We start from the raw sequence: 12,335 nt of genomic DNA, 5'->3' as shown, positions 1-12,335 counted from the left end.
GAAAGGTATCAAAAAGAATAGCCTTTTATTAAAAAAAAAACTGGAATACATGAGCGTATCATTTTTGCTTTGTTTTTGTCTGTGCAACGTAAATTTGAACTTCTTGTTTCAGCAAATTTCTTTTCTTCATGTACACATCTGCCAAAAAAGGTCAGATTTGGGACATGTACTGAAAACTTCCTATCAGTCTAGTGTTGATGTACTCATTCTCTCTTTCTTTCTAAACCTGTTGTGCATTTTTCGTCGGAATTGTCAGGTCTGATTCTTTATTAGTGGCATCCTGTCTGAGTCTTTCTTCTTTTCGTTTGATGTTGTACTCAGACATTCTCCTCTTTGTAATTTTCAACTGCTTATCGTCCGAATCGACGAGTTTCACCCATGGGTGGTTCATTGCCATGGAGACCGTCCAGCGCTTTTGTGGATCCTTAATCAATAGGTGCTTAATGAAATCCTTGCCCAGCTCAGAGACGTCTTGCCAACACTCGTCGTCGAAGTCGTATTCTGCATTCATGATTTTTTCGAACAGAGCCGAGTCGTTTTCTGCATAAAATGGCGGGTAGCCAGCTAGCAGAATGTAGGTGATGATCCCAATGCCCCACATGTCGATAGACTTGTCGTACGGCATGCACATCAACACTTCTGGTGCGACGTAGCCTGGTGTACCGCATGAAGTACGCAGTTGTTCTTCGTCGCTAAAAATTTTTGATAGGCCAAAGTCTGCGATTTTGACAATTTCTTTATCACCGGTGCCCGAGCAGAGCAAGTTTTCTGGTTTCAGATCTCGGTGGACAATGCCGATACTATGCAAATAGGCCACAGCAGATAGGATTTGAATGATGATATTTCTGGCGTTTTTCTCAGAATAGTATCCTTTTTCTACGATCCGATCAAACAATTCTGAACCTTCAACGAGCTCCATGATGATATACAGCCTGTGTTTGTCTTCGTAGATTTCATGCAGCTTAAGAACGTTTTGATGGTCAATTTTTCTCATGACGGAGATTTCGCGACGCAGAAGTTCCAAGTCGTCCTCTAACATGTTTTTATTGATCACCTTTGCCGCGAATGTTTGGCCAGTTTTAATTTGAATGACCTTGTACACAAGGCTAAAGCCGCCTCGACCGATTTCCGAACAAATTTTATAGTCCCTATTGAATTGATCCAAGCCTATGGCTTTGTAAAATTGGCCGCGTTAGTAATAAGTGTACGACGCTATTCACAACAGGCAAGAAAGGTTCTGCTGACCTCTAAACTCAGGTCAATTCTACATCTGCGCGGTTCGAGCATTTAGGGTTAGCTAGATGCACATCGTACAGGCGTCCTTGCTTGCGTCGTGACACACTGCGGCGGTTCTCGCGATCTAACTCGCCCGACGAGTTGGACCTCCTTGCTCTGGTCACCGAGCGGCGTGGATACATAAAAGAGATGCGATAGAAGCAGACAGGCATTACAGCGGGGGCGATACATACTACTGCTGTCTTTGGAGATGTCCCCTTCATATTTCAGCGACGGATCATTTATTTGATGCACATTGACGCCTTTGGTCTGGCCGGAAGTGCCCCCGGGTTTAGATTGAACTTTTTTGACAGATCTGCGGTGTTTAGAGCCAATGCACCCCATTTGGCCTAACAAAAATAAATTACAAGACGCTGAACATTCATATAAGAGAATTTAAATTGTCGGCGAACTGACGTCAATGAGCAGCAGATTTGCCCTTGCGTAGGGGATCCGCGTAGGCCGAGGCATCGCCGATAGCAGGGACCTGCTAGAAAAGGTCGGTTAGTCGTCTTGCTGGCGTCTCTTCGCAAGGTTCGTCGCGAGTCGGTGACATTCGTTCTCGTCAAAAAATTTTTGTTTGTGAAGCGGATCTGGAAGCGCAGAAAGCAGGTTGACTGTACCGGACGGAGCACGAGAGACCGCGCGGGGATTCGCAACTTTACATTTTGGCAGCTACTCTGGACTTAGAGGAAGCGGAGTCGACAAAGCGAGGCCCTTGGTGCATTAGCTGTTAGAACATGCGAAGGACCCTACGAGGCGGGATGGCTGACCAACTGGTTGCGGAGCTGTGCGGCGGCTCTTTCTCTTCGCCAGGCGGCCCTGCCCTTCCCGTGTGCGCCTAGAGCACCGCGAATTCGACGTGTGAGAAGCGGACTGGTTGGCAGCTTGGCGTCCCCTAAGGCGTCAACTGCACCAGGAGAGACACAGGCATTCTAGCACGCGTATGTACATAAGCTGTACATATGATTATGCAATTAACTGCGGTATTTATCGACAAGAGGCATACGACGCCAACAATTTATTTTCTCGCAGTAATTGTGACTGCGATTCACACTGCGAACTATTGCCTCATAAGTGGTTCAAGGCCTGCTGGTCAAAGAAGTGTGGATGAATCTGTATTCGACGCCATATTGCGTATCTGTCGCTGAATTACTTGCTTTTGGCCGTCGATGCGCATACGTGTTGTCACGTCTGACACAACAGTGACTTTACGAGAGCTATCACGACTTACAACCTCTCGGGTGAAAATTCGAGATCCAGACTTCGGTCACGCATTTGGCACCGCGTGCAGTTTACCCTTGGTGAGTTGTTAATGTCTGGTGACGGATCGCAAGAAAGAGAGAGGAGGGCACAGAGATGCTCGGACAACGTGTTCCAAGGTATCTACAATACCTTGGCTCCGTCGTTCGGCATCGCGCAAATGACAGGAGAATACGGACAAGAGCGTTTCGCGGAAGATGATGGCTTTACCCGAGCGAGGGAAGGTAGCGGTGGCGTCGGCAAAATGTTCGGTCAGTGCGGACCAACTGACGACCAGCCCAGCTTTCACGGCGAGACGACAGAAGACCATTCAGCACCTCTATTGCCGAGCAGACAAAGAGAAGCTCCGAATCCGTCCGGATATTCGGCGGATTCATATTCTTCTCGCGAGCTGTTCAACAATGCAGCGAGTCAGTATAGGTTCATTTCCCCCTACCCTGGGTCGGCCCAAGCGCCCGTGAACTCGTCCGCTCAGTCTCAGGAGGTCCCTCATAAGCCTCAATTTGACGGTAGAACCGCAAACCTGCTTCCTGCCTCCGGTCACGTACGGTTTTGCCCTTGGACGTTGGTTTTCATTCCTTGTGTGCGCAGTTCTACTGATTTTTTTTTTTTTTGCAGGGCTTGCCCAGCGCGAAGCCGCTCTTGGTCCGGCGCCCGAATTACGTTGCCCGGTCGCCGGTGCTCGATCCCTCGCTCCTCCCGAGGGGCCAGTTGGACCCGAACTCGTACATCACGAGCGGCGCCGCCAAGCTACCCCTGTTGTCGTTGGAAGCCCCGTGCGCCAAGCCCAGAGTTGCTCGGAGACCGCTTTCCATTATTTCGACGCGCGAGATGTTCGTGCTGTCGATGAGCGAGCCGTCTGGGGTCAAGCCGGTGTTGATAGAGCGCAAGAACGCGTACCCGGGCGCGTACACCAGAGTTGACGCCGTCCCAGCCGTGAGCAATCCGATTGCGGTCTACCAAGCGTTCGGCGTGCTGGGAATCATCGCGTTGGCCAACGAGATCGGCGAGATAGAGAACTACTTGATTTTGGTCACTGGCGTCGAGGCGGTCGGGCTTTTGTGCGGCCTGCCTATCTATCGAATCAAGCAGACTGAATTTATTACGTTTCACTCGCAAAATGAGTCTGAGTATGCAAGATTGCCTAAACCGCCTTCTAGCGCGATGAGGGCCTTCTGCGAGTCTGGGCTGTTTTACTGGTCACCTGACTACCACCTGACGCACACTCAACAGCGCCTGGCCGCCGTTCTCGCAGAGCAGCGTGAGAAGGCGCCGATGTGGAAGACCGCGGATCGGCGTTTTTTTTGGAACCGGTTTTTGATACGCTCGTTCATCAACAAGCAGATGCACGAGTACGTGATGGTGGTCATTCGCGGACACGTCAGCATTTGTCTCCAGGAGATCATCGTCAGCCGGGAGGCGGGCTTGGGGTCCTCGGGGCCGTGCACGTACCTGATGGCGCTCATTTCGCGGATTAGCTGCAGGCGGGCCGGGACGCGCTACAACGTGCGCGGCATCGACGACAACGGTCACGTGGGCAATTTTGTTGAGACGGAGCAAATCCTGGTGGCCGATGGGCGAACCATGAGCTTCGTTCAAGTTCGCGGCTCGGTGCCGCTGTTCTGGGAAGAGTCTTTGTCCAAGACGGGCTACGTGCTGTTCTTGTCCAGGGCGCCCGAGTCGAGCGCAATCGCGTTTGAGAAGCACTTGAATGAGCTGCTGAAGCTGTATTATCGCGTGCATCTGATCAACTTGCTGTCCAAGCGCAAAAAGGAGCAGTTGATTTCCGAGGCCTACGAAGACCAGTTGCTTCGGTGGAAAGGGCCGAGCCACTCGCTGGTTCGATACACCTATTTCAATTTTCACGCGGAATGCAGCAAGAACTACTCTAAAATTTTGAACCTGCTGCAAATCAAGGAGGTCTCGGAGGACCTGCAGACGTTCGGGTACTTTTGTCGCGATTCGTCCCAGCTGAACCCAAGCAAGTACCAGCTGGGCATCTTCAGAACCAATTGTCTGGACTGCCTGGACCGAACTAACGTCACTCAGGCGGCGTTCACCAGGGCCATTCTGCACAGGCAGCTACAGGACATCGGGACTCCCTACTTTCCGGTGAACATAAACGGCCTGATTGCCAAGCTCAATGAAATGTGGGCCGACAACGGAGACGCCATCTCGAAGGCGTACACGGGGACCGGCGCCATGAAGTCCAGTTACACCAGGAAGGGCCGACACACGCTGGCGGGCCTGATCGACGACGGGCTGAAGTCGGTGACGAGGTTCTATATCAACACATTCAAGGACAACGACAACCAGGTTTCGATCGACCTGTTCCTGGGGAAGATCGAAGAGCTGGCGGAGAACGAGCAGGCGGTACGTTCAGAGGGTGCTCGAGGGCGGGGGCGGGTCGTTTTTGTCGGGCGCGTGACGTGTGTGTTCTGACATGTTGTTTTGTGTAATTTTTTGCGCAAGCCTATCGAGGATTTGTGGGTGAGAGAGAGGAGACTGGACCGAATGGACGAGTACGTTCGGCGCTTCCAGCACAAGCTCTTCATCGTGACCTACAACTGCAATGCGCGCATCCCGGACTTCTTCGGTGACTCGGATCAGCTGAACCGAATGCTGGACCCCGTCGTGTGTTCCCTCGAGGACGTCTCGATCTGGGTACTCGGGTTCCAAGAAATTGTCGAGCTGAGCGCCCAGCAGATGCTGTGGAACAACCGATCGGACACCTTGAAGTGGGAGGCGATGTTGACGAATCACTTGAACCATCTTCGGCCGAAGTCCAAGGTGGTCTTGTTGCGCTCCGTTCAATTGGTCGGGATTCACCTTTGCGTCTTCGTGTCGAGTGACCAACTGGCTTACTTCTCCGAGGCCCACGCGCAAACTGTCAAGGTTGGCCTGAAGGGCGTGGCGGGAAACAAGGGTGCTGCCTGCCTGTCATTCTCGTTTCACGACACGACGTTCTGTTTCGTCTGCGCTCACTTGACAGCTGGTCAGAAGGAGTACAACGACCGAGTTTCGGACTACCACACGATCAACACAGAGCTCAAGTTTGGCATCAACAAGGCGCACGGCCGGAGCATCGCAGACTACGACAACGTTTTTTGGCTCGGCGACCTCAATTGGCGCATCGACTTGCCCTACGCTGAGGTCATGAGGCACATCCAGGCGCAGAATTGGCCCCTCTTGTATGAGTACGACCAGCTCTACCGGGCTCGACGCGAGGAGGTCGCGTTCGCCGATTTAGAAGAGACGCCAATCAACTGGGCCCCGACCTACAAATACGACCCGGTCACCAAGGCGTACGATACCTCCGAGCCGCGACGCACCCCAGCGTGGACGGACCGCATTCTGTGGCGTGCGACCGGCCCCCAATCGACCAAGAACCTGCTCTATACGCGCTCCGAGCTCCTGCAGAGCGATCACTGCCCCGTCAAAGGTCTGTTTTTGGTCGAGGTCAAGTCGATCGATAAGAAGAAGTACACGGAGATCAAGAATCAGCTGTTCCGAGAGGCCGCCGATCGAGACGCGAGCGTACTTCGCGCTGAAATCAACAGTATGAGGTTAAAGAGGAGGCTGGAAACGCAGACGCCCACAGGCCTGTTCTTCGCTGAACGACCAGAGGGCGTGGCAACTGGCTGCAGTTCGGCACTCGATGACAAGTCGCGACTTTTCGGAAAAGACGACGCGAACCGACACCAGTCTGATCTCGGAGTGACCGGTTCACACACCGAGTTGGACGCTCGGTCGCGGTCAGATCAAGACGTGCTTTCCCATCTCGCGTATCAGGCGCCACCGTCAATGAGTCTGGATAGAATGACGAGTTCTAGAAGAACCACCTTGCCCGAGCAGGTTGACCGCCACTCGGACCGACCGCACAGCCCTCCTCCGATGGGTGATGAAGTCGAGCTTACCCCGAGCCAGCTGTTTTCGGCTCTGGCTTCCGTGAGCTCGCTGCCGATGCCGAGAAGCCACGCATCGCAACAAGAGATAGCAAATAGCCGAACGCTCGGCGAATCGAGCTCCTCGTTCAGTGCGTCACTATCCAACCAGGAACCGAACCAGACGCATCGACCTTCGCACCAAAACTCCACCGAGCCCGGTCAGGCCGTCCCTCCGCTCCCCTCGAAGGACCCGCGCTTGTCCGCAAACCTCCGCAGGTTCGCCAACACCGCCGATTAACCAAAAATGCAGTGTTTCTGAATGGCATCCAGAACGGCATTTGTGTGGGACAGAAATGCGCTCTTTTTTTTTGTGTCTGGCTCTTGAGAGAGTATCTTCGGCGCCAAACGAGAAAACAACTTTTTTTCCCACGGCTCTCGTTGGCGCAGCGCTCGACTGCTCGCAACCCTTTTGAGCCGCCGCCACACCCCCGCAAAGCGAGCAAGCGCGCTTCGAAAAGAAAAACCACCTGAGCTCGCGTTGAAAACCGTCAAGAAAAAAAAAATCAAACTGGCCCTCGACCTCGAGAAGAGAGACAAATGGCCCTCGAAAAAGAAAGGGGTGGTCTCAATTCGCCTCCTCTCTCGGGTGACGACGTGAAGTCTCTTGTACATGTAACCTGCTGAATGGTACGCCGAAGGGGGGGATGGCAGCCATCCTGGAAAGAAACGCATATTCAGGGCGCGGGGCCCCAACTCGTCGTTATATGTGTGTACAAAAATTACGTTCTTTCACCCCAGCTATGTATACATATATATTATACATAATAGAGCAACTACCACAAGAGAAAAACTAAATGCACAAACTATCATTTTTTGTTTATGCAGGGTCACAGCTTTGGCATCAATTACCAGGCTCTCTTGTTTACCTTTCTTGCAGGCACTTCAACTGGTTTAGGTGCTCTGGTCTAGACAATTAAACCGTGTTTTGTTTTTATGTATTGGAGCACTGACCGCTAGAGGACATGTGTAGGCGGGCTGGTATCAGTCGTGTTCAGGGAACTGAACCCGAGAAAGATGGGCTACCTGCTCAGCTTCAATGCCGGAGTGATGCTGTATGTGTCGTTCGTAGATATCTTGCCAGAAATCATTCACAAAGCCGGGCTCAAGTCAGCAAACCTCGGCGTACGTAACCATGGAAGTGTGTGTATGTGTGACGACTTGGTCTGAGGATCGCAATGAACGGAGCGAACCGGGTTTTTGTGAGAGAAAAAGGACGAGGCGTGCGGGGGCAGAGAGGGGAGAAACGAAGGAAGACGAAAAATCTGAGTGCAGCTCAACTCGCGGTAGGGCGTTGCGTCTTCGTTTCTCAATCGAAGTAAGGAAACCGTGCGACGAAATTTCGCGGACAGACTGAAGAAAGATTATGTGAACTCAGTCCACAATTATTATTGACTTTTTTCTAGTTTTTCGCCGGATTTTTTTTAATTCTGGTGGCATCTCTTGTGCCAAACTGGGGGGCAACAGATGATAACCATATCGCTCACGATGAAAAGAGGCACCTGGAATCCACCTCCCAAAAGAATTTCAATCGGATGGGAGTTCTTACTGCGTTCGCCATTTCTCTCCATAACCTCCCAGAAGGAATCGCTACTTATATCGCCAGCATCCGTAGCCTGGACACCAGCCTATTAATTTTAGTTTCAATAGGGCTGCACAACATCCCCGAAGGCGTAATAGTAGCGAGCCCTATTTACCTCGCGACCAGGTCGAAGTGGAAAGCCTTTAAATACGCCCTAATCAGCGGACTTTGCGAATCGCTCACGGCAATCATTGTGTGTCTATCGTTCCCCTCGCTGATAAACTCTCAATACAATTTGTACCTGATGGCGGCTGCCGCAGGCGCCATGGTTTGCGTTTCTGTCCAGGAACTAATTCCACAAGCCCTGCAATGCTGCTCAAAAGTCAAGTTCGTCTATTTGTTTTCTCTTGGTATGTTGTTTGCTTCTTCAGCCGTTTGCTTTTTGCCTCAAGCGTCCTAGCGCCCCTCCGAATGAGGTGCGTCGGACGAACGAGCTCTGAAATCGACGAGCATCCTCAAGACCCTATTCTCTGCTGGTCAGAGACGGAGAAATTTTTTGCATTTGGCATCACAATAAAGTTTGGTACAGCCTTTTATTAGGAATTAAAAAAACCTAGAAATTTTTTTTTTTCAGTTCGCGCCACCAAGAGTAAACCACTATTCTTCTAAATTTTCTGTTTTCCCTAGCTGGTCTAAATTGGAGAAAATTCCTTTTCCAAAGCATTTTGCAATGATTCCAAACCCATCTCCCTTGGAATTTTCTAAAAGCCGATGAAGCTCTTCGACCCGCTGGTCCTGCGCCTTCTCTAGAAGGGCGCGTTGAAGATTCTTGAAATTGTGCATTTCAGGCGCGCAGATTGGGCACTCTGTCTCGCTATCTCGCAGACACCGCAGATGAAAAGAGTGCATGCAAAGAAAATAGACAGCGGGTAATTCCAGGCTTTCCTGACAAAGGTTGCACTTCATTTGCTGGAAAAGCTGGACGCCGTTTTGAATAGACTCGATCTCTCGCTTGCTCTTCTCGGTATCTTGTCCTAGCTGCTCGACGATCTTTTGACTTTGCTCGATTTGTTGTTGTTCATGTTGCAAGATTCTTACCAAGTAGTCTCGGACCATACCCAGTGTAGTCTTTTCCGATCGAGACAAGATGCTCATTACCTGAAAAGGAGGCAGAATGCGCTCCTGCTCGATGTAGTCCAGAAGCTGTTGAAGCCAGAGAGTAGAATCGCTGCCTTCATCGGACGAAACAACCGCGTCGGATGAAAGATATTTCAGTGCCTTCATCCAAAGCGTGGTGTCTTGTACATACTTTTTACAATACTTGATGACGTTGGCCGGCTCTTGGTTGTCCATATAGAATTGGATCACTTCGTGGTGCAGCTTCATTTTTTCGTAAAAAAAAAGAATTCCTGGACGAAATTGATACAACAAACTCAACACCAACGCATGGCCATCTTCGAATTCAGCCAGGGGATGTCTCAAGAGCTGAACAGCAGACTCAAAAAACTTACTCGGTGGATTGGACACTTCTCCCTCGGACTGAGACGCGCGCTTCTGATCGTCCTTCTCTCGATCAGATTGCAGGTACAATTCCAACAAAGTGTTGCAAATGTGCTTTGACGTCTTCGACTCTCCAATGATATATTCCAAAAACTCTATCAAATATAATGGACAGTCAATCAACACGCTAATAAGATCCTCGGCCTTGACGATGCTCGATTCGGACAGACTTTCTTTTTCTGTCAAACCTTTCGACATAGAATCCAAAGAATAAGACGATGCGTTGATATCACTCAAAGCATTGATGTTGCTTGCTTCAATTAAGGCCGAATACTCTTTCTTCCTTTGCCGAGCATACGCCTCCTGAGCCTTGGGCCACACTTTCATCAAACATTTCAACACATACCCAGCTTGAGTTTTGGTCAGCTCCTTTCCGTGTGACTTCAAATAAAACAGTGCCAGAGTGGGTTCTAGCGTTTCGATGTATTCCAACGCGTCCATGCTCGCTCCAGTATCTTCCATCAAGATGCTCAGCACTATCCTATGATCGCCCTTCTTCTTGGCCAAGGTTAAGGCCTGTTTCACGTAACCTGTCTGCGAGCACAGACGGATGGCTGCCTCAGTATGACATTCCCAGTTCTGCCTCTCAAGGAACTCATTCAGCTCTTTAGACATGTTGAGGCGTGTGTAACAGTTGATGAGCAACTCAGTGTGGTTTGGATTAGCCAGGTTAGCCTCATGCAGCTTCTCTAAGTATAGGACCAAGTACTGGATTTGTTGTACGCCCAAAAACAACTTGATCACGTAGCTTGCTTCCAATATACCAATCGTCAGAATGAATTGCTCGATAGCATCCTCTTCATTGCCCCTGGCGTATAAATAGTCACCATACTTCCTGTGTAAATCGGCAATTATGCTGGCGTCTGCATGAGATTGCTGACATAACTTGAGCGCCGTCGAATAATCGTTTTTTCGGTACAACATCTCCAATTTGACCTCTAGATCCTTCTCCACAAACTGTATCGCCTGGCTATCCTTGGTTAAAACCAACAGCTTTCCCCATGCCAATGCCACGTGTGACATGCTTCCCAGCGAGCCAGAAAAGACGATCCCATCTAGCGTTGGATCATAAATGGTAATCACGTGTTGGTCGGCCTGGTGAGTGTCATGCTCAATCAGGACTACATACCATTTGTGACACTGCAAAAATACGCAGGCCGAAGGATAGGAAATTGTCTTTATCAAGCCAGATGTGGAGTAAAAATAGATTGCGTCGGACCGCGCTACAATCAATTCGCCGGCCGAATTCATGGCACTGCAGTCGACATCGCATCCATGATTGACGTCCAGTGTCGACGGGTTAGACAGCGAGTCTGCGTTCACGCGGTATACTTCGACTGTTGAAGGTGTCGTGGAGAACAGAAATGAATTCGACGCCTGCGTCGAAAAAAACAAGCTGGTAGTCAGCGACGCCTCTGGATACCGAGTTGAGATCATCCCTTGTTTCTTGTTCGAAAGCAGTATCATCCCACTAGAAAGGCCGACTGCCAGGTGGGACAGATTCGGCGTGCATGCCATTACGTGGATCTAAACAAAATCTGATTTGTAAAAACGGACTGATATGCACACGGATATAAAAAGAGCTCGCGGTTGGGGAGCACACGGAAGGACAAAATGCAGACACATTTGGCAACGAAGACGAAAACGTATACACATAAAATCGCATGTGTGTATATATATATATCTATCATGACGGACTTCATGAGCACATTGTATACATCAGACTTAAGCATCGACAGAGACATTGCTTGACTGTGCGAAATTTTTATGTTATGTGTGATGGCCAAAGCGGGCCAACAGACTGTGATGCGTTTATTCGTCTCCTTTTTTGAGTGCTAAACAACCACACGTATAGCACAACACATAGACGCACACACCTGAGAGATAGGACAAAAAACAGCAGTTCTTGTAACTCAAGTGAGCTCCGACAAAAAGCAATACTTACTGCAGCGTTCTCAATCAGTGGAGTCACATTCGATAGCTCTGGCTGTCCTCCACTCTTAATAGATTTCAAATTCCATATCTTTAATTTTGGTAAGAATTTTTCGTCTTCTTCTTCTCCTAACGACACGAGAACGCTCGCATCCATGACCAACCCCAGTAACCTCACATTCCGACCAAACGCTTCCCAAGTATAAGGTTCCTTTAGTTGCTCATTGTAAATGTGAATTTGGCCATAAACATCTGAAAGTTCGTCGATAGGATTAGTCAACTTTACAGCCGTAGTTGCCAATATTCTTCCTGTTATATTAAACACTGCATACACACGTTATAACACAGAGGGCCGAATAAGAACATACCTCCTAGTACTAGAATATCATGAGAACCTGCACAGCACGTTAGCTCAATTTTCTGGTTAAAAAAGAGCAGTCAGTAAAGAAACCGATGGCGTTTCCTTCCGATATTTATTTTGTAGCACGTACTTTGACCTCTGTTTTGCGGATGGAATAGACCAAGTCAGTGGTATCTGCTTTTTCAAAAAACTGAAATTTTTTGAACATGGCACAAAGATTATCGGTTTCGTGCTAGTATAGACAGAATCGCGATAGAGGCCTCATAAGAATAACAGATTCGAGGCAAGCTTAAAATGGCCAACATGAGAGTGATGCACAAAATATATTAAACTATAGTTTTTTTTAATCTGCTTTTTGAACTAGCAAAAGATTGTATAAAAACGATGTAATCGTTCTCTGTTCATGACACTTAGATTCTTTTTGTCAACGCCGTTACACTTCGGCTATTTTAAAAATGCGCTTTTCAACATTCATTGA

General features: G+C 49.3%; 4 protein-coding genes across 5 annotated transcripts; 2 read left to right on the top strand and 2 right to left on the bottom strand.

The window, feature by feature from the left end:
* Positions 1-8: 8 nt before the first annotated feature.
* Positions 9-1,628, bottom strand: LOC126323781 (probable myosin light chain kinase DDB_G0271550). Its single transcript, XM_049994780.1, has 2 exons — positions 1,470-1,628; positions 9-1,173 (listed from the first exon to the last, which is right to left on the bottom strand). The coding sequence occupies exons 1-2, from the start codon at positions 1,618-1,620 to the stop codon at positions 221-223; spliced, it is 1,104 nt and encodes a 367-aa protein (XP_049850737.1). The 5' UTR covers positions 1,621-1,628; the 3' UTR covers positions 9-220.
* A 627-nt stretch (positions 1,629-2,255) lies between these two features.
* On the top strand, positions 2,256-7,280 carry LOC126323777 (uncharacterized). The gene is made up of 3 exons (XM_049994775.1): positions 2,256-3,082; positions 3,157-4,911; positions 5,011-7,280. The coding sequence occupies exons 1-3, from the start codon at positions 2,591-2,593 to the stop codon at positions 6,721-6,723; spliced, it is 3,960 nt and encodes a 1,319-aa protein (XP_049850732.1). The 5' UTR covers positions 2,256-2,590; the 3' UTR covers positions 6,724-7,280.
* A 41-nt stretch (positions 7,281-7,321) lies between these two features.
* Positions 7,322-8,480, top strand: LOC126323737 (protein zntB-like). The gene is made up of 2 exons (XM_049994732.1): positions 7,322-7,607; positions 7,889-8,480. The coding sequence occupies exons 1-2, from the start codon at positions 7,500-7,502 to the stop codon at positions 8,462-8,464; spliced, it is 684 nt and encodes a 227-aa protein (XP_049850689.1). The 5' UTR covers positions 7,322-7,499; the 3' UTR covers positions 8,465-8,480.
* A 79-nt stretch (positions 8,481-8,559) lies between these two features.
* Positions 8,560-12,185, bottom strand: LOC126323736 (vacuolar protein sorting-associated protein 11 homolog). 2 transcript variants are annotated; one of them, XM_049994728.1, is made up of 4 exons: positions 11,988-12,185; positions 11,865-11,916; positions 11,510-11,748; positions 8,560-11,091 (listed from the first exon to the last, which is right to left on the bottom strand). In XM_049994728.1, exons 1-4 carry the CDS (start codon positions 12,063-12,065, stop codon positions 8,662-8,664), a joined length of 2,799 nt encoding a protein of 932 aa, XP_049850685.1. In that variant the 5' UTR covers positions 12,066-12,185; the 3' UTR covers positions 8,560-8,661. The 2 variants fall into 2 exon arrangements, with proteins under 2 accessions (XP_049850685.1, XP_049850686.1); XM_049994729.1 differs by lacking the exons at positions 11,510-11,748; positions 11,865-11,916; positions 11,988-12,185 and adding an exon at positions 11,442-11,509 and having other exon boundaries at positions 8,607-11,091.
* Positions 12,186-12,335: the final 150 nt, after the last annotated feature.

Source organism: Schistocerca gregaria, unplaced genomic scaffold (assembly GCF_023897955.1).
Source record: "Schistocerca gregaria isolate iqSchGreg1 unplaced genomic scaffold, iqSchGreg1.2 ptg000867l, whole genome shotgun sequence".
NCBI lineage: Eukaryota > Metazoa > Arthropoda > Insecta > Orthoptera > Acrididae > Schistocerca > Schistocerca gregaria.
This window is presented reverse-complemented; position numbering and strand designations above follow the sequence as displayed.